Consider the following 25853-nt stretch of genomic DNA (forward strand, 5'->3'; position numbering starts at 1 on the left):
AAAATAATACAACAAAAAGATTTGAGAAATCAAATTCTAAACTTTCTGATTATTTCTAAACAAAGCTTGGATTTGGATTTTGGATTTATGAATTGGAAATCTAACGTGTTAGGTGAGGTAGTTTATTTTAATTTATTTATTATAATCCATGGAAGAAATTTAAAAGAAGAGAAATAGAATTGGGGTTCTTCTAGTATTTTTTGGGTCAACTAATTGGAGTTTGTAATGCAGTTGACAACGACAAAAGTTACATTCATGACATAATCCGAAGTTGCAGCCTTCGACGAATAGATGGTGTCGTCATTCAGAAATAATAATAATAATAATAATAATGTTTTCTTTTCTTTATTCTCTGTCAGAAAAATAAATAATTTAATCAATTTATTATTTATTTTATTTATCTATTTTCAGGAGAATAATTAAATTCAAGATCTGTGGTTTTAGTTCGCCATATCTAAACTTTACAATTTTATGCCCCTGAAATGATTTAATTGAAAATTCAATCTTATCCAAACTAATCTGAGACAATAAAAAGGAAATATAATCCAAATTGACGTCGTCTCTTTTTAACTTTGATCCAATTAATCATAAAGTTACTAAGAACGGAAAAAATAAAGTCATCATTTCACATTGGTTTTCAACTTCTTCTTTTTTCTTTTCCTATATCGAGGGTCTTCCACTTTTTTGTTTCACTATTTTCTTTAGGAGTTGTTATTAACACTATAAAAAAGTCAATATATACTCATTCAAGTATAATTTATTAAGATTTAACGTTTATTGTTGACAAGTCCTCAGAAATATTTTTACTCACCATTTTAACTTAAAGTGTACCATCACCATCCTTCTCAACAATTGACATGTATCTATGGCCCTAATCATAATTAACTTTTTACTTTATATTTAGGAAATCATAGTTATGCTTATGAATACGTGTCAAATGTTGAAAATGATGGTGAGACTACACTTTGGATTAAAGTAGTGAGAAAAATGCTCTCATTTTATTCAAGATGAGTTTAAGCATACACCCTTATTGATTTTGAATTAGATATCGTGTTTCCTAAAATAATTATTTTAAAAAATAATAAATTTAAAATTAAAAAAAAAAAAAAACAAACAAAGATAGGAGCTCCTAAATTGCATCATCAGCCAAAAAAGGAAAACCTAAAATTGTTTCATTTTTGTGCAATATACATGTGAATGGGGCTTATTATAATCATTTTCTGGTGTGAATGCGTTATATTTTAATGAAGAAACATTCATGGCACGTTATTTAAAAATGACATTATTCTTTAAAAATTCCTATTATCGTGCAAAAAGAAAGTATATAGGTTGGATAGTGGGCCCCAGCCCATTTGACCCAATCAAAAATGGGTAAGGAAAAGAAACTAAACCGCAGGTTAGCATCAGTGCACAACACCGCAGCCGATCCATTCAAGCACTCCCAAAGTTTGATAAGGAGGAGTTTCCCGTAACTCACTCCTCTTTCCTATTCTTTTCTTTTTCCTTGTCCAAAAACCAGCACAACCCAAAGCAGCCGGCCAAAGCCAGAGCAAACAGACAGTTTGGTCATTTCAGTTGCAGACTGGAAAAAAGAGAGACGAACAGCCCTAAACCCATAGCCGAACACCCCCAAAATCACCAACTCTGCCGTCACCGAATGGTCTCCGCCTCCCTTAATTCCAGTTTTGCCAAATCCAAATCCTAATAGGTGCTCCCTTATCCCCACTCCCAAACAACACCTCATCTCCAGCCTAACCCTAGAACCCAAACGCCTCCCAAATGACCACCACGACCACGAGCATAGGTGGTGGCGGCGAGGACCGGGTCCTCGCCACGGCTCAGCAGATCGTCAAGAGCCTCAACACCCCCAAGGAGGTACGCGAGGACATGCTCTTGATCTTCTCCAGCTTCGACAACCGCTTATCCAACATCACAGATTTGATCAACGGCGAGGATTCGAAGGCCGAAAACGACCGATTCGAGGCCGCCGAGAAGGTGATTTTTCGGTGGGAGTCGAATTCCGAAGCTCACAGAAACTCGGTTCCTTGGGAGGAGCCGGAAGAGTCTGGCGAGTATTTATCGGCCGTCGATGAGATCCTCACTCTCATGGAGGGGCTTTCGGTCCGGTCCGATAACGAACTCGTGGACCGGGCCGAAAACGCGCTCCAAATCGCGATGACCCGGCTCGAGGACGAGTTCCGCCACATTCTGATCCGAAACACAGTCCCGCTCGACTTAGACCGGCTTTACGGCTCGATCCGCAGGGTCTCACTGTCGTTCGCGTCAAACGACGGAGAAATCTACGAAGAATTCGAGAGTTTCGGCGAGGAGGACCGAGACGCTGGCCGGTTCCACGAGCGCGGCGGCAGCCTCGGCGACACAGACGTGGATTTGATACATCCCGATGCCGTCGTCGAGCTGAAGGAGATCGCCGAGCGTATGATCCGGTCTGGTTACGAAAAGGAGTGTATCCAGGTGTATAGCAGTGTCAGGCGTGACGCTTTGGACGAGTGTTTAGTGATTCTTGGGGTTGAGAAGCTGAGCATTGAGGAGGTTCAGAAGATTGAGTGGAAGTCTTTGGATGAGAAAATGAAGAAGTGGATACAAGCTGTGAAAATCGGCGTTAGGGTTTTGCTAACCGGAGAAAAGAGGCTTTGTGATCAGATTTTTGAGGGGACTGATGAGACTAGGGAGATTTGCTTCAATGAGACTGCTAAAGGGTGTATTATGCAGCTGTTGAGTTTTGGACAGGCGGTAGCCATTGGTCGAAGGTCGCCGGAGAAGTTGTTTCGAATACTTGATATGTATGATGCCATGGCCGATGTGTTGCCGGACTTGCAGCAAATGGTGACTGATGAATATGTGGTTATTGAGGCCAGGGGAGTGTTGGATGAGCTTGGTGATGCAGCCAAAGGGACCTTTGCAGAGTTTGAGAATGCGGTTCAGAGCGAGGCCAGTAAGAAACCAATGCTAAGCGGTGAGATTCATCCGCTTACTCGGTATGTCATGAACTATGTTAGATTGTTGGTTGATTATAGTCATACTCTCAACTCGCTTTTGGATACTGGTGAAGAAGAGTTACAAAGGTTGCAAGGGCTGCCAAATGATGATTTGGGTATAGAAAGCATGTCCCCGATAGGCCATAGGTTGTTGTTGTTGATTTCGAATTTGGAGTCCAATCTCGAGGAGAAGTCTAGGGTTTATGATGATGGAGCAATGCAGTGTGTGTTTTTGATGAATAACATTCTGTACATAGTGCAGAAAGTGAAGGATTCTGAGATTAGAAAGCTCTTGGGAGATCAATGGGTTCGCAAGCGCCGTGGCCAGGTACGCCAGTATGCTACTGGGTATCTTAGAGCTGCTTGGAGTAAGGCCTTGTCTTGTTTGAAAGATGAAGGAATTGGTGGGAGCACGAGTAATGCTTCAAAGATGGCTTTGAAGGAGAGGTTTAAGAATTTCAATGCAAACTTTGAAGAAATCTATAGGATCCAGACAGCTTGGAAGGTCCCCGATGCTCAACTTCGGGAGGAGCTTCGGATATCTATATCAGAGAAGGTGATTCCGGCTTACAGGTCGTTTATGGGGAGGTTTGGGAGTCAGCTAGAGAGTGGAAGGCATGCTGGGAAGTATATAAAGTACACAGCAGATGATTTGGAGGGCTATGTGTTGGATTTGTTTGAGGGGACTCCAGGTGTTCTACACCATCTGAGAAGAAAAAGTACATAGAATACAGGTAAACCCTTTGCTTTTATCAAGGACTAGTTGGAAGTTGGAACAGAGTTCTAATGTTGAAAAAGAAAAAAAAAAAGAATGTAGCTTGATGATGATACCTATTTATTCTGCTGGTGTTAATGTTATAAACACAGGTTTTTGTGAAAGCTATTTTCCAACCCCTCCTATCTTTTGCTGTAATGATTTTTGTACATGTTTTTATAGACTTTAGTTTTTTTTATGCATGGATTTTTTTCATGGTTCATGTATTTGATTGCCATGATCGCCAGCGACATTTGTATGTTATCTGAGTGCGGAAGAAGAACTAAAACCGTCGCTGTAAAATATTAAATTTGATATACACAAAGATTCAGAAACATGTATCATTACAGTTTTAAATTTATTTTCCCCTCTAAACATGAGTGACAATTGCTTGTGCATGAACTGAGAAATTGCTTGAGGGTTTGAATGGTTTTCTGCGAAGTTATCAATCTTTCAAACCCTTTTTACTTTTAGGAAAAAAAATTAACAAACAGAAGGGTTTTTGGGGGCAATAATTAACTTTGGTATTACAATTTCCTCATCTTTTAATGAGTTTTTGGAATTGTGTGGAGGCATTGTTAGGAATTAGGTATCACTTAATTCACTTCTAAATTTCCAAGATTGATACTTGACGCGGTGGCTAGAGTAGCAATTTCCTTGCTGCTGAATTAGCATACCCTATATAGAGCATGGTTTCATAGGGAAGATCGTGAAGTTTTCTAGCTCATCTAATTTTCTTTGAGAAATGAAGAACTTATTTACAGGATCATTGAAGCCATTGATGGATGAAGTGGAAGTTTTTGAGAATGTGTGTTAAGAAATCGACTATCGATTGTTTGTGCGGACAATGACAGTTTACAATCTAGGGTTAGCAAATTGGTGAAAGGTCAGATGCAATGATAACCAAGATGTCAATGATTTTTCTCTGTAGGGGAGTGATTCGATTCAAGCTTTTTAGGTAGACACCGACAAAAAGACAGCCAAGAAAAGAGAGAAAAATTACAAATTTAGTGCATATGGCCAGTTTTGCTGTTAGTGTTTAGTGGCAACTGCTTGTGTGATGGCGAATTTTCCCATCTTGGTTTTCATGTGGCATGAAGTTGGAAACATTGCCGGTTTTGGATTTTTTGCTCTATTTGGCTTCTGCAAGGCATTATTTCATCTATAGTGTAGAGTGAGTTTTCAGTTTTCTAGTATCGGAGGGCAAAGGAGAGAAATAAAAATAAACACTGGAAAAAAAAAAGCATTAAAAAAATGTTTCAAGTAGTCTTCAATGTCGTTACAAATGCTCTATTATCACTGAGCTATGGATCCGTTGGCGTTTTCGCCTGTTTCAATCTCTCATTTTTTGCACATGACAGCGAACCACTTGATATGTCTTGACGTTTGCGAGCACAATGAAGATGGAAACGACACACATGGGAGGTAACATGATGTTTCAGAGGGTAGAGTGTCCATCCATTCAAATTCAATCAATTATTTGGCTTAGGTGGATGATGAGAGAGAAGGCTCGATAGCAAAAGGTCCTACAGGAAACAAAAACAACACCGTTTTCAATTCCCAACTGATTGGAACAGTGAACCCCACTTGCTATGTTGCAAGTGCAACCTACAAACGTGCCATGTCCGAGAGAAGAAACTTGTATATCATGGAGATAGCAAACACTGATTATCATACATAGTGGGATGTGATTGACCAGGCATAGCAAAACAATGATATACCCGTTTATCTAAATGTGATTGACCAGGAATAGCAAAACAATGATATACCCGTTTATCTCCATGAACCTGAAATTGGCTTCTTCTAATAGCGTTTAATATATCAGCACCTAATAGCCTTGTCCATGCAGATTGGAGTTAGATGCAACATTGAGAGAAGTTTCAACTTTTATTTCTAGGGCAATACAAGATAAGTTGGGCTTCTTGCTTGGAAACATGGACAAAAGTCCAAACTTGGCTGATTCGTTTTCATACCAGAAAGTTGCGAACTGCTAGCTAGCAGTGACAAGGGCATATCTCAGCACTAGGGGGTAAATTTATAGTATAACGAAGACATTAGGCACTTGATTATTCGATTGTTACTGCAAAAAAGCTCGCTTGGGGGAGGGCTTGTGGATACAACATTTATACAGAAAGCTAAACCCTGTCAAACCGAAGAAACACTAATTACACGCACGGGGCAAAACAAAACAATACAAGACAGGGTTACTCATTTGCTTTTGTGGAAATGTCAGAAGTGTTGTTCTTGATGCCTTCTTCTCTTAAACTCTGCTGTTTTGGGGGAGAGGCAGAACACCATCGAAAAAGTCACCAAAGTAGCCACGGGGCTCATGAACTAGCCTTGAGATGATGTCCCTGAGTGTAATGACTCCTTCCAGATTCCCATCATCATCCACAACATATACCCTGTGGATCTTCTCGGCGTCCAGCATCAGAATTAGGTCTTTGATTGTGTGATCCTTTTTGCACGTAACCATGGTACTCAACATTGGGTAGACTTCATGATGCGTCTCTAGGTACTTTTCAACAGCCGTCAGGAAGTTCTTCGCCGTGATCGATCTGTCATAAAATGTCAAATGAATGATCCAGGCATACATAGCAACTAAACTTCTTTATGAATAATTCTGAACACATTTTCGCTACGAACCTGTAGTCATGGTAAATTTCCGGTGCAGTAAGCAAGAACTGAACATCTCTTAAGCTTATATTACCTACGGCCCTGCTACCACCCTTTTCAATCACAGGTACCCCTCCAACCCTCTTCTTCCTCATCAGCTTAAATGCTTGCAGCACCGGTTCATCCTCATATACCTGCACCAGAACATTAAAGAATTTAAAGAAATGACAACAAGTAAACATGCTGACAGGATGTCGTTGTGTTTGAAAGAGAGAATTCTAATGGATCATCAAAAACTTTTGGAAACATACTGAGGCTAGCAGAAGCAACTGTCTAATACGACAACTTAAACTTCTCGAGGGTTTTTCTTCTCTTGTGCACCCAACCTTACTAAATTCTCTGACTATTAAAATTATCTAGGAAGACCAAATGCTGCAAGCGTAAAAAGTATGCACCTTGACAATGTGATCGGCAGTCATCATGGGAAGACCGAGTTCGGATAGTTTCTTGGTTCCCCAGCTCTCAAACCACTGAAGTCCGGCACATTCAGCCAACATGTGAATCACCGCAGATTGTGTGATGACATTATCAATCTTTCCATCACCCAAATCAACCACAGGAACGCTCTTCATCTTGTACTTGGAAAGTAGCAAAAGCATGGTGAGAAAGGAATTGGATGTTTGCAAAGCAAGAAATGGAGCCCAGCGGAAGGACCCGGAGATATCTCGAACCTGTAAGCTCAAACGTTAATACATATCATGGGAATGAAAGTAAGGCTTATGCTACTGAGGCTGAGGTTTATGCCAATAGTATGACCTGTGTGTTCTTGTAAAACTCAGATGAGGTCAAAGCCTCAAAGAAACTTCCTGCAGTTGTTGCAGCAAAGTCAGAGCCCAATTCCAATCCTGCAATATCAAGACCTTTCAGTCCATTAGCTGCTGCGGCAATCGCGGTTGCACTCGATGGACTGGTCGGCGTCCTCGGAGATGGAGGTTCTGACTGTCAAGATTAACATAAACATCATGTTTTCAACTTGTCAAATATGACTTTGTGGGCACATGAGAAAAGAAAATGCATTTTTAGTAACATGAGCAGATGTTTCAATGCAGGAGCTTCGAACCACAAGCTAACCTGATGCAGAATCCACACAACAATCCCGGCAAATTCAACAATACCGATGTATCTGTCGATCCAGCTAGCATCCTCAGGCGCATCGACATCCACCACTGGTGCACTAAGAATTTTGTGTTGGGACAGGATTTTAACAGCTTCAGCTAAACTGGTGTCTGACTTTATCTCAATCACTGAAAACAACAAACGTTTAAAATGTTAATAATCCAATACACACACATCAATCATGGTTGTTATGAGGCAAACAAAAAGGTTTTTAATTTCCAATCCTCAATATAATAATTCAAATTTTCCAGAACCTTCATCAAATTCCAACAGAACATGATTTGTCTTACTTTTCTTTATTAATTATTTGTTTTCTTCTTCTAATAACATTCATAATCATCAAATTCTTATTAACTAATCATTTGTTCATCACCATATACACATATAACAAAATTTTTAACATGATCCAATTTCTATAAATGTTATCTGCCAAGAAAACGTTACCCAACAAGCATATGCATAAATCAATCAAACCCAAATGTGAAAATCTATGTATGTATGTATGCATGTATGTATCGTAATTTTGTATATAGATGTATGTATGTATGTATGTACTGTAAAGATGGTACCTTGATTAGAAGGAGCAGGAGGGAAGGCAGAGACAGGGACGCTCTCAAAGCAAGCATTGAGCTTTTCAGTTGGACTTAGCTGTGGCTCTTGCACGTCCCACAAATCCTCTACTTGCATCCCAAGCTTTGCCTCTGGGCTCCGAGGGCTCTCACTCTCCCCCATCGTCGTCGTCGCCGGCACACCCATTTTTTTTCTCAACGCACACAAAGTACAATTTTCTGTCTCTGTCTCTGTCTCTCTCTCTCTCTCTCTCTCTAGAACTCTCTCTCTCTGTTACTCAGAATCAGACACACACAGACAATATTTAACTACGAAAACTGAAAGCCACGCCAAATACGTCCAAACTAACCAAATATCATACCCATCACTCTCCTCATCGCGCAAAATAAATCAGGACCGTTGGAATTAAATACTTTTAGTGAGAGAGGGACTGTTTTGGGACACGTGGAGAGCTGTGATGATGAGAGGGCATAGTTCGTGATTGACTCGGACTTCAATAAACGAGGTGCTGGCTTTGGTAATGTATATCCGATTCGCTTGATTGTTTTAGGTAAAGTTCTTATCCGGTTTTCAATGCTGGCCACACTGGTGGGCGACTCTATCTTGCGCCGTAGCGCACTTTGCGCACCTGGGTTTGAGGACTAACTGGTGACGTGGACGTTATGGGGAACACGTGGTTGCTGTTTACTAGAGTGTAGCTTTGTTGTTGACCGTTGACGGTTACTAGTCGATGAGTGGGCGAGCGTCGACCTACTTTATGCCGGGGCCATCGTCAACCTTTCCATATTGGGCTTTCTACGGTTTTTGGGTAAATTTTGGATAGGTCTAAACCACTAGTACAGATCTATTGGGCCGTGACTCATACAGTCAGGGTTTGAGCTGGCCCAACTTGACTCGTTGATGACCCGGGCCTTCGTTCCGGGTTATCACAGCCCTAGCCATTGTGCGGTTCATTTTTTCTATAACACGGGATTGTACCGCACATCAATGGTAAACACAAACAAAAATAACTAGCTATTAGTCTAGTGATATTTTTCATTTCAACCCAGCATTATAAGTCGGAATACAATGATAAAACACAACACACTGAATAATAAAATGGTACAAAACAGCCCACAACATTGTAATTTGATTGTTTTTACTATCATAATTCAATTCTTGTTTTTAAAAAAGAACATTACAATTTGATCCATTTTCACAATTCCAATTTTTGAGTTAGAAATTTAGGTCATGTTTGGTATTATATTTTAAAAAGTAAATTAAAAAACTATGATTCTTTTTAAAAACATGAGCTTTCATTAGTGATTTTAAGATCTAGAAACTTGTTTGGTATTGAACTCCAAACCATTTTTAAGATCTAAAAAAAATTGAAATTAAAATAAAAAAATCAGAAACCCTAACTTCCCAAACTGAAATTTATAAATTGAAATTAACACAAGAAAAGGAGTGAAGGAGGAGAGAGAGAGATATGAGAAAGGGAGGAGAGATAGAGATGAGGAGAGAGAGAAAAAAAAACTATAAAACCTCACTTTTTTTGTTTTTAATGGGGTGTTTTTGAGTTTTTCATGAGTTTGAGTTTTTAAAAATGGGCATACTAAACAGGTTTTGTGACTTTGGACTTAAAATATGTTTTTGAGTTTATAAAATTAGATCCAAGTAGGATACCAAACAAGCCATTATGAGTTATTTTTCCTCCCAAAATGTATTGCCAAATTACTTTGTGGCCAAGAACTAGCTGAACTCTGGGTGGGGATTAATCTCACCCTTCGGGTGTGAGGACACCTCGTGGTATTTACCCAAAAATAATTACTTCAATGGCGGCCCCCACTTCCGAATATGTAGAGAAACCGAGTACGGTCACGAATCCAAGTCTTAAGCACACACACGCGGCCAAGACTCTCACAGACTCACAAACCAGTTTGATTTGACTCCCTCCCTCGCTTTACCTTTGTGAATAGTTACCGAGGCTTGTTCACCCGCCATGGAGGGCTCCTCTTCTCAGCCCTCTGATTCAAATCAGACGGCTTCTGGCGCTTTTAAGTTCCTCCAGAACCTTCCCTCTCGCGGCCTCCTCTCCTCCACCTTCCTCTCATCAAATCCGGTGACCCTCTCGTTTCCTTTCCTTTTTTTCTCGCTTTTTTTTTGTTGGGTTGCCGATATATTGTGGGAAAGTGTTGAATTCATCGGTTTGTGATTTTGCAGATAGGGTTTGGTGGCAGTTAACATGGTTTTGATGTAAACCGAGACTGAAAATGAGCATTTGGGTTGTAGTTTTGTTAGGGTTTTACACTTGTTAGGAAGTGAATTCAGAAGTATAGACTTCAATTTTGATTTTCTTTTTTATCGATTTTTAAGTTGGTTTGGGTTCAGATGAATGGTATAATTTGTATTTGCATTTTTATGTAGTTGATTGTGAGTAAACTTGGTGTAATTTTATAATTCAGGAACAAAAATAGTGGCTTGTACTTGAATTACTCATTGGGTTTTAAACTTTACATGGGGAACTAGATTTAAGTAGACCCTATTGATTGCATATGTGGAAAAATTATATTTTGATTTGGGAAATGTGCCAATTCGCATGTTGTATGCATGGTACAACTATTGATTCAAATTGCATCAATGTACATTGTATGTGGTTGTGCGAGCATGGATCATGTGTCTGCTTCATTTTTTCTCAATTACATCAAAGTCTGTTTCTTTTCCGTAGAATGGAGAGCATTATAGGTGGGCTGGGTTAGCTACTACCGATAACAATAACTTACCAATGCCGGAAGTAGTATTAAAATTTTTAAAGTTATAGGTGGTTGTTATAATTTTCTGTATCTAGCTTTGCTCTCTAATATGAGAAGTCAGTTCGATCAAGCCTGTGTTTCAAGAAACAAATTCTCTGTGATGCATTTCTTATTGTGTTTCACTCATTTGGATACTGACAAGCCACAAGTGCTTTTAGAAATTATTGAATGATTTGAGCATATACGTGGACAAATGATCTTCTTGTCTGCTTCATTTTTGTTCTTTTGCTTACATTATGAAAAACTTTTGCAGGGTGGGATGCGCGTGTATGTTTGTGTCCGTGACACATCGCCCCCAGGTTTACATGTGCTTTTAAGTTTTTGAAAATTCATTTATTTTGCTCCAAAACAATAAATGCGAGACTAGCACTCTATATTCAGTTTATTCCACTTCTGACCTGACAACTTGCTCTTGTTTGTCCAGAGGATCAACATATACAGACAAACCAACAAAACATATTGATTAGATCACTTACACTTAAGAAACAGAAGGGAGATTCCAGTTCAAAGGATGTGAAGGGTGCAGTTGCAGCTGAAGGTTCTAGAAAGAGGTAGGACTACCTTTTGCTTTTGGGATGAATGATGTATGGATTTTCTTGACAAGATCCACTTCTGTGTTTTTGTTCCAATGACCAAATTATTGTGAGGGTTTAGTTGTAGGCTTCAGGTCATAGACTGTTGTTACTAGCAAATGACAATGTCTGTTACCAACTTACCATTCCTTGGTTTATAGTTTTTTAATTACTCATATGTGTATTTATCATTGTATTCAGTCTTAACTGGACCTGGTAAAGAAGATTGTGTGCAGTCTCATTTACCTGCTATCTTTTATCATTTAGGGTTGCTGAAAGAGTTTTGGATAGCAGAACTTCAGCTAAGAGAGCCGCTAGTCAAAGTAGTTCTCGACAAGGTAAGTTTCTATAGTTTTTATATTGCATTAGCGATTGCACAAACATCACTCATTTGTAAGTGTATTGGTGTAATGGTCCCTTGAAGTCTATATTTAATGCTTTAACTTTAATGTTTCTATTTGCCGGTGACCAAATAAAAAACTTTAATGTGTCTTGTTCATAATTTTATTATCTTGTAAAGCCCTCACCTTGAAATTTTATCAAGTTTATTGCTTGTGAACGGTGGAAATTTATGGCCAATTGCATGGTTGTATGGTTTCATCGTGGTTTGAGATGATGACTAATCGAACTGATTGTTGTGGAGTAGGGATTTTTATTTTAATGCAATTCTTGTACAGTTTTGATTTCAAAGGTTCTGCCGTCTTATTACTTGTGTGTACAACGTGAAATCATGATACTGATTGAATTTTGGTTGCTTGTGTTGACATGTCTGATTTTGTTATCGCATTCTATAGATGGAGTTGTATCTGTAATTTCTATGTAAAGTGGGTCGAGCCGTTCATTCTTCATTGGAGGACCCTATGATTCTTAAATTCAAGTGCTTTTTTCTGATTATCTGTTGGACATGCTTAATTCTTTTGAATTTCCCAGAAAATGAATGATATTTATTAATCTTATTTGAGTTTGTAATTGCTGTAACATGCAGAGGGATCAAGCAGCAGTCAAGCATCTAGTAGGGACTTCCAGGGGTTAACTGTAGAGAGGCTCCGTGCCCTTCTGAAGGCTAAAGGTCTTTCTTTAAAGGGAAAGAAGGCAAGTATCAAGACAATCTAATCTCAACTCTTAAGTATATACTTAAAGGACCTATTTATATATGAACCAAATTGGGTTGTTTATGGTGTGTGGACCATTGGCAATTCAGATACGATAGCTTTATTATTATTGTTTTAGTTGTTATTAGCAGAGACAAAACCTTCATCTGACTTTATTCATCCATGAAATAATGCTTGCAGGATGAGTTGATTGCACGACTGAAAAGCTCTAGTTGATCGCAGTTCAGATGGTGGGGTATCAATTTCTGTTTTCTGTATGTGTACTCTTCTAGGGGAAGGAAAGTGGTTGGCTTTTTTTTTATATATAATTTATATCTGTAACTTAGGAATGATGTAAGCTCGAATTCTCGATCATTTAAAATGGTAATGACAAGCTTAGAGACTGAGAAATGCATTTTGTATCATCATGTTCTATAAATTTTTTGGTCAAGACATCGTGTTCTATAAATTACATTTGGCTTGTTTTATAGCATAACTTCCCAATGTAATGAACTGCATACATGTTCTTATCGATTAGAAGTTAAAACAGTAACTGGTGTGAGGAATTCATCTCTTCAATCAGTGGTGAAAGCTAGAGATGCTTTGCTTCCTTCAGGGGCTGCATGGGAATTGGGAGAGTTTTTAGCAACGAATCTGGCCATGGTGTGAAGCTGCTGCTAATGAAAATGTTGAAACATTTTGCTAAAATCTTGAGAAATGAGTGTGCTCGGCAGTTTAGAGGGTGTAAATAAAAGCACTAAAAAAGAAGTAAGAGAGAGCGGAGAGGACAAATTTTGTGAGATATGCAATCTAGCCCTATGGGCCCAGAGCCCGTAACCCAAACCAGCTGCAAGATGCAATTGGCCCCAGAACGGAGTAGTTGCAAACAAACTGAATTATCACAATAATTTATGCAAGGGTCCCAGAAAGCTTCTCTTTATGGATATGGACTTAAATATACATAAAACTATAATATAAAAGAATACATAAAACTATGCTTCAAAGTTATGCTACTCCCAACTTGTCGTCACTTACCACGACGGATTCAATTCAAACTTTCCTCAAACCCAAAATATAAAAAGAAAGGGGACGGGGGAGGGAGAATCGACCTCTTGTCTTTATTAGGATTTTCACGTGAATTAAATCGAACTCTGTAGAAGAGTAGACATTCTGCGGTAACTAAGTGACTTAATCCACGTTTGCAATGTGTGAAACAGTGGTGAGTGAGCCGTTAATTTACATAAAAAAAATATCAAACCACGTACATCAATGATTGGTATTTCGCAGCTTGGACGGTGCAGCACACTGCGGAGGTCCCTTCATATTTGAACTGGTTCACTATTATTTGAGAAGAGAATCTGACTTATCGAAGCTTCAAGTTATAAACATGGTTTCGATTTTTCAAACTAAGCCTAAGTGGAACCTACTTGAGGCTTGTCCTCATTGGGAATACGGGCGCCGAATTGATGATATTGGAGGAAAATGATTGGATGGTGTAACACTATTACTTGATGATTGGTTACTTTATTGTAATGAAGAGAGAAAATGAGATGAGACTGACAATTGTGTCGACATCTTTAGCCATAAAGAGGAACAGCTTCAAAGCTAGTTTCCCACCAAACAAAATGAAGAGCTGGCTCACACATGACCATATGCCGTATTATTATATTCCCAAATCGGTTGAAGCTTTTGGAGATGCTCATTGAATTTTAATTTGTAATGACCATGTATAAATTTATGATAGATTTTAACTGGACGGTGTGTATTATTCAAATAATCTGAGATAGACAAGTCCGGCCTCAAATTATGAGTTGTTTTAAAAATAACTGAATTTGAAGGTCATTATTCTAAATTAAAGAACAAGTTTGGCTTGGACCTGGAAAATCTTTGTTGATGTTGTCTCATTACCTAATGGTATCTGTGATGCTGAGAAAGTAAACCAAACAAGATAAGGCACGTCTGAATTGAACGGTTGATAATAGTTCTCCAAGTGCTAGTTCCACTTTGGGAAAACATAAACGTGCTTAATAATTTCCACGTGGGTTTGTTTATATTTCGGCAGAGAATAAAGCCACGTTTAATAATAGGTAGGCCAGTTTTTTTTTTCATATTTTCTTCTTCTTCTTCTTCTTCTTCTTCTTTTCCATTTGAATTGATACTTTATACGACGAAGTCAAAACTCAGAATGTGATGGAGAATTTCGAGTCTGTGTTTGAAAGGTGGAGACTCAAAATCTTTGAGACTACTTTGAATATTGATTTGATGATATTATAGTAAAGTAAATACCAAAGCTACTAACCATGCAAGTGTTTTCTCTATATTAATTATTGTGTGGCACGTACGTTGCTAATTTAATTACTCAAATTAAGGTCAAACTCTGGTGATTACTATATCTCACAGCCAATGCTATGAAGAGCTTCTATATATCGTATATGTATGGTCCTTCACTGCCCCCACCTCCAAAAATCAACTCTATAAAACTACGAAATTCATGTGATTCTTGTGCGTATTTGAGATTCTCTATTCACTTTTTATGTCAACTTTCCAATATTACTCTTTACATCACAATCATAAAAAAAACTTCATAATTATGATAAACTATTGAGTTCTGAACCTCTATATTTGAAGAGCATACACGAGTCTTGAAAATACTTTTACTATTTTCGTCATATTCTTTATATGATCGTATCAACTAATACGTGAGACATCTAATGTTTCTTTGTGTATTTTAATATAAAATTTATAATATATATATATTAGAGTACGTACACAGGTGTAAAAACAACTGGGTTTTTAAAATGGTCATATTGAAATAGGCTCTTACAATTTAAAAACTCTAGACAATACTCCACAAAAAATACAACTTATAAGTAAAATTAAATTTTTTAATCGGATGAATGGTAGGATAAAATGTGTCTATGTAATTTGATTTACTTATATGAGACAATTCAAATACTCCCCTTCAAACCTCCTATAGTTCGTGTGACTAGTAGGTACACACAAATAGATAAATGCTTGTAAGTACATTATAATTATAACCTAAAATGACATATATGTGCATTATTCCATAATAGGTAACTAATTATTTACATTGTTGTATGATATAGGAAAATTACTGGATACATTATTTGCATAGTATATGTACATTTTTTTTTTGGTCATAGGAAGGGAAAGGAGAGTATTCTCTCACCCACACGGTGCCATGAAAATCAAACCGCATACCATTAGCATGCATGCCAACACTTCTACCACTAAGCTAAGACCCATTAGCATTCACATAATATGTTAAGTATAATGGGGACGTTCCTTTTTTTCATTTAAAGCATAGTTTACTGAATCAAATAGACATGAATTGGCAATGAATTCAAAACAATACCAACTCTAATACCATGTTAAATGTATTTTTTTATTTAAAAAAAGTAATCTATAGCTTATTTTAGAAATTCGAAAAAAAAATCTAAAACATCAAGTTTTTTTTAACAAAACTTATTTAGTTGGATCTTAGTAATCGGATTTAAGTCACGAAAAATAAATACGATATGTTTTAGGTATTAAAAAAAGAGTTTTAAGGGAAAAACCTAATTTTTATTTTTTTTTTATAAAAAAGGACTTATTATTATTGTTGCACATTTTATACAAGTAGAGTAGGGACGGCTTCACTATCGCAAGATGTAGACCCTATAGCTACGCTTGAGTGGAGACCTCACAAATTTATGACAATAAACTATTAAAAGTCTACACCTACGCATATATATAATACCCCTCTTCTTGACCCTCATCCTTCATACTCAAAAACTCTCATTTCCAAACCAAAGGTTTCTCATCAAGGCAGCCATGTTTATCACTCTCCTCGTACTTTGGTCTCTACTTTTGTTCCTTCTCTACTTCTTGAAAACCATCCGAAAATCTCATACAAAATTACCCAAATCACCTTTGATCAATTCTCATGGCCCTCCTTCCTATCCCATAATTGGTTGCCTAATCTCATTCTACAAGAACCAGCACAACCTTCTTGATTGGTACACCAGTCTTCTCTCAAACTCGCCGTCACAAACCATAGTCGTGAACCGAATAGGTGCACGTCGTACCATTGTGACGGCGAATCCATCCAACGTGGAGCACGTTCTCAAAACAAACTTCACAAACTTCCCTAAAGGCAAACCGCTAACTGAATTCCTTGGCGATCTTCTTGGCTGCGGCATATTCAACGTGGACGGCGATTTGTGGTCCACTCAGCGCAAGCTCGCGAGCCACGAGTTCAGCACAAAGTCACTGAGAGAGTTTGTGGTGAAGACTCTTGAAGAAGAAGTGGAGCACCGACTTATCCCACTGCTGGAGGAAGCTGCAGAGAGCAAAAGTGTGTTGGAATTACAGGAGATATTGAGGAGGTTTGCTTTTGACACTGTGTGCAAGGTGTCTCTGGGATCCGACCCATTTTGCTTGGACTTGACCCAACCCGTGCCCCCTCTTGTGGAAGCTTTTGACTGTGCTTCCGAGATAAGTGCCAGGCGTGCCACGGCTCCTTTGTATTTGATGTGGAAGGTGAAGCGTGCTTTGAACATTGGGTCGGAAAACAAGCTCAAGGAAGCTGTTAAACTCGTTCATGTCTCTGTTCATGGTATGAAATTTCCATAATATCCTGAGTTTTATTTATTTATTCGACCAAAAAAAGATTGTTCATGGTTCTAGGTATCAATATTTTGCCAATTTTTAATAATATCGACCACATATCGACAAAATACTAGATATTGTAGATTATTATTCAATACCAGTCGCTTTAGGTTTCCTTGGCCATTGATAGTTGATTCTTTGATTTGATTTTGTTGCAGAAATCATCCAAAACAAAAAGAAGATTCTTGAAAAAGATGAAGGATGTGAAAGCCATGACATGTTGTCACGCTTGTTATTAGCAGGGCATGGCGACGAAGTGGTAAGAGACATGGTCATAAGCTTCATACTAGCTGGACGAGACACCACATCAGCAGCCATGACGTGGCTCTTTTGGTTGCTCAGCAGGCATCCAAGCATAAACCAAAAGATTGTGAATGAAGTTGAAAACGTACTAGGACAAGACACTAGTACTGAAAAATTAGGTTTCGAGGATTTACTAAAAATGAGGTTTTTGAGGGCTTGTTTGTGTGAGTCTATGAGGCTCTACCCACCAGTCCCATGGGACTCAAAGCATGCTGAGGTGGACACTGTTTTGCCAGATGGTACTTGGGTTGGGAAGGGGGATAGAGTCACTTATTTTCCATATGGGATGGGGAGGATGGAGGAGTTGTGGGGCAAAGACCGGTTTGAGTTTAACCCGGACCGGTGGTTTGATATAGAACCCGGTTGTGATGATGGTGGGGTTTTGAAATCCATCAGTCCATACAAGTATCCGGTTTTTCAGGCCGGTCCAAGGGTATGTCTTGGCAAGGAAATGGCTTTTATTCAGATGAAGTATGTGATGGCTTCGGTGTTGAGGCGGTTTGAGATCAAACCGGTTTGTGAGAAGGACCAGCCGGTTTTTGTTCCTCTATTGACGGCTCACATGGCTGGTGGGTTGAAGGTCTTGGTTCGAAAAATAAATTAGAATGGCAATACAAAACTTTCTATGTAAACTCATATAATCAATCAATATTTGTGCACATTTGTACTTTTTTTGTTAGCTTTTGTTTTTTTCATTAACGATGGAATTCAAACTTGAGACCTCTTCTTTTGTTAGTTAAATTTATTGAAATACAAAATCACGTATTTGGAAAATGACAATTATAACAATGTAAATTTTGCATAAATGGTTCGTTTTAAGAAGTTACACGAGTTTAACTTGCTTTTTCAGTTCAAATAAACTCAAGTCCAAACTTATACAGTTGAGCTAAAGCCCCACACATTGTAAATCAATTTGACATATGCAAACTAAAGATCAAAGATTCCAATAGGTTTAGGTTAAATTCCGGCATGCTGAACAACTTGAATTTGAACTAATCTTGATCGAATTTGATACCAAAAGAGAAAAAAGAAAGAAAGGAATTTAAAAAAAAAATCAAAATCAAAATCAAAGCGCGTATGAATAAAGCGGCATACATGTGAAGTGTCACAAGAGTGGCTCCCAAACTAGGCTGCATGTAACTAATAATGTAAGTAGAAGTCGAGTAGCAGACTAGACAGCATATACGTGCATGTGGAGGAGCTCTGTTCAAATATATTTGCAGCTACAATACAACGTGCTTTCTTCGTTTCAGAAGAATATACCAATCTGAACTGGCTTTTTAAAACTTTTTACCCACTGAACCTGAAATTCAATTCATAAATACGGGACGTAGTACAAGGTACAAACCCCAATTTAGATGAAGCGAAAATTCTACAGCGGAGTTCCAAGATCCATGTTCATCTCATTTTCAGCAAGCAGAGCTTTGGATGGCCACAAAAACCCATGTGGAATCTTTAGAGAGCTACAAGTTTACAACATTATCAATAGATTTCACCTGACTGGACAACGCAAATGGGTAGGTGCCACGTGTAATTCATATTTGGGAGTTCTATCTACTTTCCTCGTGGATGAATGATTGACCGTCCTCCATTGATATAAACTTTCCCAGGCCATGTTTGAGTCTGATTGATTTGACGTCGAGTGCGATGTGTATATGTAAGTGACTTGATATTTGAGTTAAAAAGAAGGAAAATTCTCATTCTAACATACTCCCTATTTGGCTCTTTATTTTGGAGAATCAATTTTTGGCTCTCTACATCTAGCAAGGAGGAGAGAGCATTTGACTAGGAGGAGAGAGAGAAAAGGGGGAGAAAGATAGAGGCATTTGAGAGGTTGAGTTTCTACTTTTTCTTTTTAAATATATTTGATTTACAAGAGAGAGAGGGAGAAAGAGAAAGAGAAAATAATAATAAAATATTTCAAATTAGTCAAAATAGAAAACATTGCCGGAGAAAACACTTTTTAAGTGGTTTGCTATAATAGCTTTCTAGCTATTTTAACTAGAATTTAGCTAAAATTTGGAGACTCTCCTGGAGATGCTCTCCTTCGCCTGAGTTTGAATTCCCTTTCCATAAATTAGATTAGTAATTTAGAATTAAACGAACAAATACAACAATCGCACACGTGAAAATTAGGGCTCTTTTTTTGGGGTCAATAATTAGAAGCAGATTCCATTCTTGTACCAAAAAGCAAAATCCACTCAATCTTCTGAAATGTACATGACATCTGACCGAGGGGCCTGGTACCGTATGTGTGCAGTATTTGGCATGTAACGTCAAGCCAATGCTGGGACACACAACGTCAAAATTATGGGCATCCAAGAGCAGATGAGTTGGGGGATGAAGCTTTTGCATAAAGTTTTTTCTTCTTATAATGGAATGCAAGACTACAAATTTTTACTTTTACCTTTTACCTTTTACCATGTACAATAATTGAACCCTTTACCATGTACAATAATTGACCCCATAAAACAAAAAACACCACCCTCAACCCATGTGTTTCAAGTCTTTCAGCCATAACACAAGAAAAAGGTCCACAAGTCCAGACACTAAGCATCACCAAGCAAAATTCAGGCAAAGAAACAATATTATGTTTTCCATTAATAAAAAAGAAAAATATATATATTTTTCTTTCCACAGGTGGTCGTATATCATCATGAATCTAATACAATTAAGAAGAATTTCTACTAGAAAGGTACTCAACGTACGCTTTCTGTCTACAGTATTTCAATACTCTCCTAATAAAAAGGGAAAAGATTGAATTCGAGAAACGAAATAAACATGAGAGGAAACAACTAGACCTAGATATTTTGGAAAACACACTACTGCCATTTATTGAAAATTAGGCAATTCCTTATTTCAAGTGCTTCCGGGAGCATCACTTCCCGCCGACTTACGGTTCAAGTAACGAATAACAGCATCCTCAACCCTGAAAAAAGAAACACCAAAATGGAAATTAATTCTGAGAAAATGATGGCAAACTTCCTAATTTATACGTATAATGCCTTGACTCTATTCAGTTTCCATGACAAAGGTTGAAGTCCTAGCATATCTGATTTGCTATATGTAGGGAAACTAACATCATATACTGCTAGAATTGGTAAATCTTATACTGTAGGGGCAAGTGACCAACAGAAAATTAAATTCTGCAATATTTTCAAGACATTTTAGGCAGCTTAGTTTATATATCAGACCAAGAAACTGTGAATTACAATTCTTTTTTCAAATTGATGCGGAGAATTTCTATTTCAAAATAGAAGATACAGTATTAAATGTTGAAGTTACGCTCACTGAGTAGGGATTGTATTACTAATACAAACGCTAGGTAAACCTAGGGATTTTATATAAATAAAGGTTACCATAGAAATCCAAGAACTGAAAGGCAACTGGCCCATCTTAGTTTTCTCTAATCAAACTGTATTTAGTTGGCAAGCTCTAAATAGTGACATGAAGTTATTTGAGCAGTATAATCCCACTAAGCAAGAATACAAAAGAAACACATAAAAAGTGTAAGCATAAAATGCAGAGTAGAAGCTTACCAGGGTTGATTGTAGAAATCAGAGCGCCGCTCCTTTTCCGCATTACGACTAGCATCTCCAGCAACAAGCTTCAGATCCTTGCTCTGAGAAGCAATCAAAGTATTAATGAACTCTGCTGGAGATTGACTGAACCCAAGAAAGAAAGACCGCCGCCGACGATGTTCATGGATTTTTTTGATAGATGCACAAATCAATTCATCACAAGCATCAATCTCCTTGTTCCTCTCGGTGCTTGCCAAGAATGCAGACATCTCCTTCTCTAATGGCATAGGTACATCAACCAGTATATCATGGCAAGTAGTTCCAGCTGGACAATTTCCTGAAAGTTTTATCTTATGCTCTATATTTATAGGCTGTGGTGGAGTTAAATGCTGAGATATCTTTTGTGAAACCATAGAAAACTTCATCTTCTCTTCCCCAAAAACCTTCTGAAGAGGTGGATCACACACAAATAAAGTGGGGTCATTTGGGTTCTGCAATTTCCTGGCCTTCACATAGTGCCAAATAGCAGCTATAACTCGGGGCCGTGTCTCTACCTCAATTCCCAAAACTTCATTCAGAGCCAGGGAAAGTTTAAATTTTTCAGGTGCATAATTCATCTCCAGTCTTATTATTGCATTAAACTCCTTGTCCCCTTTTCTTTTGACCTCAAAGCCATCATGAAGAGCGGGTGAACGAGCACTTTCCCATAAAATCACATGGTTATCTGGATAGAGGCTTTTGTCCAAGTATATGGTAATCTTCTTGAACAGAGATGAAAATTTTGCCCTTGATTTTTGTGTCATTCCAGCCACCACAGGATCATTCCCCTCTTCCAATAGCCTCCCAATTATCTTCAGTGACCAAGAAGGGGGTTCTGCATTCGTCTTCTCAGGAGTTGTTTGCGTCTGATTTGCAAAGGTGTTGAAGACATAAATTCGAACTGTTTTCTGAACACGAGGAGGACTTTTAAGGGACTCCTGGATGTCGATCTTCTTCCTTGCCAAAGCAGCATCAACACGAGCCTCAAATTCAAGCAATTGAGTATAGAGACCAGACTCTGGCAGAAGTGCAGCCACTTTGTCTGGTATTTGTTTATCAGGTAGTTTCCGCTTTTTTCTACGAGCAGCTGGGGTGAGCTCCATGGTTTTAAATGGTGAAGCAGTGTTGGCATTAGATGAACCTGGAGGCCGAGAAGGTGGCTTCTGGTTAGCCCTCTTGGCAGAGCCCGTGCTAGGCGTTGCTATGGAGGGTGAAGCAGCACCAGCATTACTAGTATTGGAACTATGCAACTGGGCAAGGGACTGAGCTTGAGCTTGCAACTGAACAAATTGGGCATGAGCAGCTTGAGTTTGGGCCTGTGCATGAGCATTCACGTACTGTGCCTGTGCAAGTGCCTGCGCTTGGGGCTCCGACAACTGAAAGTGACCCGGAAAATGAGACCCACCTTGAGTCTGAGGCTGTGACTGAGATAGAAGATGAGGCTGGTGGTTCATGGCCATAGGTTGTGGCACTGCCCCAGAATTGCCAAAATGGGGTGGCACCCCCACATTCTTGGCCTGATTATTATTATTCATCGACTTGGTTATCTAAAAACACAATCTTTAACACCAAACTATTCCATCAAAAACCAATAAAACCCTAATTCAAACCTCTGAAACCCCCAAACTTCCATATGCCAACAAAAAAATTCAAACTTGGGTCTGGCCCCTACCAAGCTTTCTCCTCCAGCTAATAAACAATTCACGATATTTACACCTATAAAGAGCTCCAATTGAGCAGGCACAAACTTCCCAGCAAGAATTTGCAGAAGCCCCGCTTTTTTTTTCTGTGGAAGAATATAAAACCCTAAGTTTAGAAGCAAAACCCAGAATTCAAAAATCAAAAGCAGCGCACTTTGAACCCAATTTGAGCATTTAAAACTGACAGAAGAGCTGGTGAGTTCAAAGCTTATACAGGCTGTGCTAATTCAAATTAATCTTCTTTACCAGAATTCAGACGCTAATTAATTCATAAAAGAAGAAAAGGAGAAGTAGGAAGTAAAATACATACGACGAGAATTAGATAAGCAAATAATTAACCAAACGACATTTCCTTACTTATTGCTAAAGCTTTTGTTGCTTCTCCTCCTCGCAGCTTTCAGATCGGCACCGGAGCTAAAACCAGTTCTCTCTCTCTCTCTCTCTCTCTCTCTTTCCTCTGCGGCTTTCTGCAATTGCTGAAGTTACAAAAGTGCCCTTTTTTAAACGATGGCCTGTAAAATTGTTAACGCGTGGCGGGAATCTAGTGGTTGGCTATATATTTGTTAGATTAGCACGTGGGTAAATTCCAATATTAGAGGAAAGCCCAATTTAAAAGGCCCATTTGTTGCAAGTGTTAGTGTGGGTTCTGGCCCAAATAAAAAGTTCGAGCCCACTAGCAGTTGGTAAAAAACCCTACTCTCTCTCTCTCTCTAAAACCCTTGGCTTCGTTTATCTTTGCGAGCTGGGAAGGAAAATCTTAGCAGAGCCTGTGGGAGCAGCCATGGTGAGTTGTTTGGATTTGATTCTTGTGTTCCTGTTTCTGAAAGCAATGCAATTGGAACAAGGTTTTATTTTTTGACATCAAAGAAGAAATCACTTCAGAAATAAAAATCTTCCCTTTGGTTGCGTAACTAGTTTGGTTTTTGAGTTCTTATGAGTGTTGGATTGAAGTGATTTTTTTTTTTTTTTTTTTTCAGGTGAAGTATTCGAGAGAGCCAGACAACCATACCAAATGTAAGTACCTGCTATTATATTTTAATTTTTTAAAACTAATGGTTTCTTCGCATTTAGTGTTAATTAAGTTTTTGTTTGGTAGCTGAGCAGAGTTTAGTTTGAGATTCAAAGTTTGCATTTTTTTTAATTGTTTAGGGTTTCTTCAAAATCTAATAATTGTATTGTTCTGCAATTGTTAAATCAGCCTGCAAAGCAAGGGGCAATGATCTCCGAGTGCATTTTAAGGTACGGAGACGAAATTTGATGTACATATGGGGTTGACGGGAACAGGATTGATGAAATTTTCTGTGCCAATTATTCTAATGAATACAATGTGGGTTGTCATATATGTTCGCAGTTGTTAGGCTATCATATTTTTTTGGTTGTTGCTCTCATTCTTGCTTTATATCATCTTGTGATAGCTATTTTTGAAGTGCTTTAAAAAGTTAGAAGTGTTTCTATGTGGTTTTTTGGTTTTATATATATAACTGTTTGTTGGCCAACACTTCCGTTTTCACCTGCTAAGTTCCTGCAATATATTGCTGCAATTATCATTTCTTTTCTCTGCAGAACACAAGAGAGACTGCCCATGCTATTCGCAAGCTGCCTTTGATCAAGGCTAAAAGGTATTTGGAGGATGTTTTGGTCCACAAGCAAGCCATTCCATTCCGTCGCTTTTGTCGTGGAGTAGGGCGAACTGCTCAGGCTAAGAATCGCCATTCAAATGGACAGGGACGGTGGCCTGTTAAATCTGCAAAGTTTATTCTGGACTTACTTAAGAATGCTGAGAGTAATGCAGAGGTATGTTGTACTTATATTTGTTTTTTTGTCACTACTGTTTAACATATGTATGCTTACAGCATGTATGTTTTCTGCTGACATATTCTCTAGGTGAAAGGTTTGGATGTGGATTCGCTTTACGTATCTCATATCCAGGTAAACCAAGCCCAGAAGCAAAGACGCCGCACATACCGTGCTCATGGGAGAATTAATCGTGAGTGTTTCTAACCTCCCGAGTACCATACAGTTTCTTAAGTGTTTCAACCTTCATAATAGTGTCATTTAAATTCCTTTGGCAGCTTACATGTCATCTCCATGCCATATTGAGTTGATTTTGTCAGAAAAGGAGGAGCCTGTCAAGAAAGAGGTAATTGAATATTTGTTCGTTACCTGTTTTAACTAGGAAAAGGTTCCGGGTTGTTTATTCATCAGATTTTGCGAGTATAGTTGTATTACTTAAGATTCCCTCATTGACGTTATTACATTGTTTGTTGGTTATGCAGCCTGAGACTCAGCTGGCGAGTAGGAAAGCAGAGAAGGGTCGAACTCTACGCAGTGGTGCTGCTTCTTAAACAATGATGACCTAATTTAAGATGTTATGAGTTGGGGTTTTTCTTTTCTTTCTTGTCATCAGTAGCAAGAGAACCTTGTGGTTCTGTTAAACCTCATGTCGGAAATGTTATGGTCCTTGTATTGTTTCTTGGATCTTATATGAAAATGTGAAACTTGTTTAGACTCCTTCAAGCTCCGTTTGCCCTGAGTACAATGTTTCGAGACTGCAAACTGAAGACGATAGATACTTTGATTGATAGTGATACCTTTAGAGCCCATTTGATAACCATTTCAATTTTAGTTTTTAGTTTTCATTTTTTTCGCTAGAGTATAGAGGAAAAAGTGGGAGATAAGAAGGGAGGACGGGAAGAATTAGCAATAAAAGCTAAAAAGAAAAGAGTAATTATTTAAGAAAAATCATGGGAAGAGAGAAAATTGTTGGAGAGGTGTGCCTTAATATAGGCTGCATCTTTATGAAGTTGGTCAAGTGTATAACAATGTTAGTGAGTTGAGTTAATAATTGTTTACTCATTACTTAAACTCACTAAACATTATAAGTCGTAGAAAATACACTTTGTACCTTCACGTGCACATTTTATAATACATCCATGACTATAAATCACAAACACATAACCCATCATGATTCCATAAAAGCTCTTAAATTCTTTGTTTAATTATGATAGTAATAATAATACAACTCTCTTCACAAAATATCCTTGTAAAT

General features: G+C 38.2%; 6 protein-coding genes across 7 annotated transcripts; 4 read left to right on the plus strand and 2 right to left on the minus strand.

Annotated features, from left to right (window-relative positions):
* The first annotated feature begins 1429 nt into the window (after nt 1-1429).
* Nucleotides 1430-6045, plus strand: EXO70F1 (exocyst subunit exo70 family protein F1). 2 transcript variants are annotated; one of them, XM_088253360.1, is made up of 2 exons: nt 1430-3733; nt 5115-6045. In XM_088253360.1, the coding sequence occupies exon 1, from the start codon at nt 1780-1782 to the stop codon at nt 3724-3726; it is 1947 nt and encodes a 648-aa protein (XP_088109486.1). In that variant the 5' UTR covers nt 1430-1779; the 3' UTR covers nt 3727-3733; nt 5115-6045. The 2 variants fall into 2 exon arrangements, with proteins under 2 accessions (XP_088109486.1, XP_021821553.1); XM_021965861.2 differs by lacking the exon at nt 5115-6045 and adding an exon at nt 4518-4946.
* On the minus strand, nt 5820-8407 carry KING1 (SNF1-related protein kinase regulatory subunit gamma 1). The gene is made up of 6 exons (XM_021965872.2): nt 8115-8407; nt 7501-7673; nt 7186-7368; nt 6825-7100; nt 6400-6563; nt 5820-6311 (listed from the first exon to the last, which is right to left on the minus strand). Exons 1-6 carry the CDS (start codon nt 8299-8301, stop codon nt 6014-6016), a joined length of 1281 nt encoding a protein of 426 aa, XP_021821564.1. The 5' UTR covers nt 8302-8407; the 3' UTR covers nt 5820-6013.
* Nucleotides 8408-9996: 1589 nt separating this feature from the next.
* LOC110763162 (SAP domain-containing protein) lies at nt 9997-12992 on the plus strand. Its single transcript, XM_021965928.2, has 6 exons — nt 9997-10216; nt 11161-11206; nt 11332-11458; nt 11747-11817; nt 12465-12571; nt 12772-12992. The coding sequence occupies exons 1-6, from the start codon at nt 10097-10099 to the stop codon at nt 12805-12807; spliced, it is 507 nt and encodes a 168-aa protein (XP_021821620.1). The 5' UTR covers nt 9997-10096; the 3' UTR covers nt 12808-12992.
* Nucleotides 12993-16344: 3352 nt separating this feature from the next.
* Nucleotides 16345-18220, plus strand: CYP94B1 (cytochrome P450, family 94, subfamily B, polypeptide 1). Its single transcript, XM_021965916.2, has 2 exons — nt 16345-17188; nt 17400-18220. The coding sequence occupies exons 1-2, from the start codon at nt 16405-16407 to the stop codon at nt 18146-18148; spliced, it is 1533 nt and encodes a 510-aa protein (XP_021821608.2). The 5' UTR covers nt 16345-16404; the 3' UTR covers nt 18149-18220.
* Nucleotides 18221-20113: 1893 nt separating this feature from the next.
* On the minus strand, nt 20114-22782 carry LOC110763036 (SWI/SNF complex component SNF12 homolog). The gene is made up of 2 exons (XM_021965771.2): nt 21084-22782; nt 20114-20473 (listed from the first exon to the last, which is right to left on the minus strand). Exons 1-2 carry the CDS (start codon nt 22637-22639, stop codon nt 20404-20406), a joined length of 1626 nt encoding a protein of 541 aa, XP_021821463.1. The 5' UTR covers nt 22640-22782; the 3' UTR covers nt 20114-20403.
* Nucleotides 22783-23460: 678 nt separating this feature from the next.
* On the plus strand, nt 23461-25321 carry LOC110763045 (large ribosomal subunit protein uL22y). The gene is made up of 7 exons (XM_021965784.2): nt 23461-23588; nt 23782-23818; nt 24003-24043; nt 24368-24598; nt 24689-24791; nt 24877-24944; nt 25081-25321. The coding sequence occupies exons 1-7, from the start codon at nt 23586-23588 to the stop codon at nt 25147-25149; spliced, it is 552 nt and encodes a 183-aa protein (XP_021821476.1). The 5' UTR covers nt 23461-23585; the 3' UTR covers nt 25150-25321.
* Nucleotides 25322-25853: the final 532 nt, after the last annotated feature.

The sequence above is a fragment of the Prunus avium genome, chromosome 5 (genome assembly GCF_965620075.1).
Source record: "Prunus avium chromosome 5, drPruAviu1.hap1.1, whole genome shotgun sequence".
Lineage (NCBI taxonomy): Eukaryota > Viridiplantae > Streptophyta > Magnoliopsida > Rosales > Rosaceae > Prunus > Prunus avium.

Excerpts from the sequence above, each read along its gene's own strand:
- EXO70F1 (XM_088253360.1), top strand. The coding sequence starts at position 1,780 with ATGACCACCACGACCACGAGCATAGGTGGTGGCGGCGAGGACCGGGTC.
- KING1 (XM_021965872.2), bottom strand. The coding sequence starts at position 8,301 with ATGGGTGTGCCGGCGACGACGACGATGGGGGAGAGTGAGAGCCCTCGG. Across the intron at positions 7,369-7,500 it reads TTGTGTGGATTCTGCATCAG|TCAGAACCTCCATCTCCGAG; the intron begins GTTAGCTTGTGG and ends TAATCTTGACAG. Across the intron at positions 7,101-7,185 it reads AGTTTTACAAGAACACACAG|GTTCGAGATATCTCCGGGTC; the intron begins GTCATACTATTG and ends TTGAGCTTACAG.
- LOC110763162 (XM_021965928.2), top strand. The coding sequence starts at position 10,097 with ATGGAGGGCTCCTCTTCTCAGCCCTCTGATTCAAATCAGACGGCTTCT. Across the intron at positions 10,217-11,160 it reads CCTTCCTCTCATCAAATCCG|GGTGGGATGCGCGTGTATGT; the intron begins GTGACCCTCTCG and ends AAACTTTTGCAG. Across the intron at positions 11,459-11,746 it reads GCTGAAGGTTCTAGAAAGAG|GGTTGCTGAAAGAGTTTTGG; the intron begins GTAGGACTACCT and ends TTTATCATTTAG.
- CYP94B1 (XM_021965916.2), top strand. The coding sequence starts at position 16,405 with ATGTTTATCACTCTCCTCGTACTTTGGTCTCTACTTTTGTTCCTTCTC. Across the intron at positions 17,189-17,399 it reads CGTTCATGTCTCTGTTCATG|AAATCATCCAAAACAAAAAG; the intron begins GTATGAAATTTC and ends ATTTTGTTGCAG.
- LOC110763036 (XM_021965771.2), bottom strand. The coding sequence starts at position 22,639 with ATGAATAATAATAATCAGGCCAAGAATGTGGGGGTGCCACCCCATTTT. Across the intron at positions 20,474-21,083 it reads GATTTCTACAATCAACCCTG|GGTTGAGGATGCTGTTATTC; the intron begins GTAAGCTTCTAC and ends TTCTTTTTTCAG.
- LOC110763045 (XM_021965784.2), top strand. Across the intron at positions 23,819-24,002 it reads GCCAGACAACCATACCAAAT|CCTGCAAAGCAAGGGGCAAT; the intron begins GTAAGTACCTGC and ends TTGTTAAATCAG. Across the intron at positions 24,792-24,876 it reads TGCTCATGGGAGAATTAATC|CTTACATGTCATCTCCATGC; the intron begins GTGAGTGTTTCT and ends TTCCTTTGGCAG.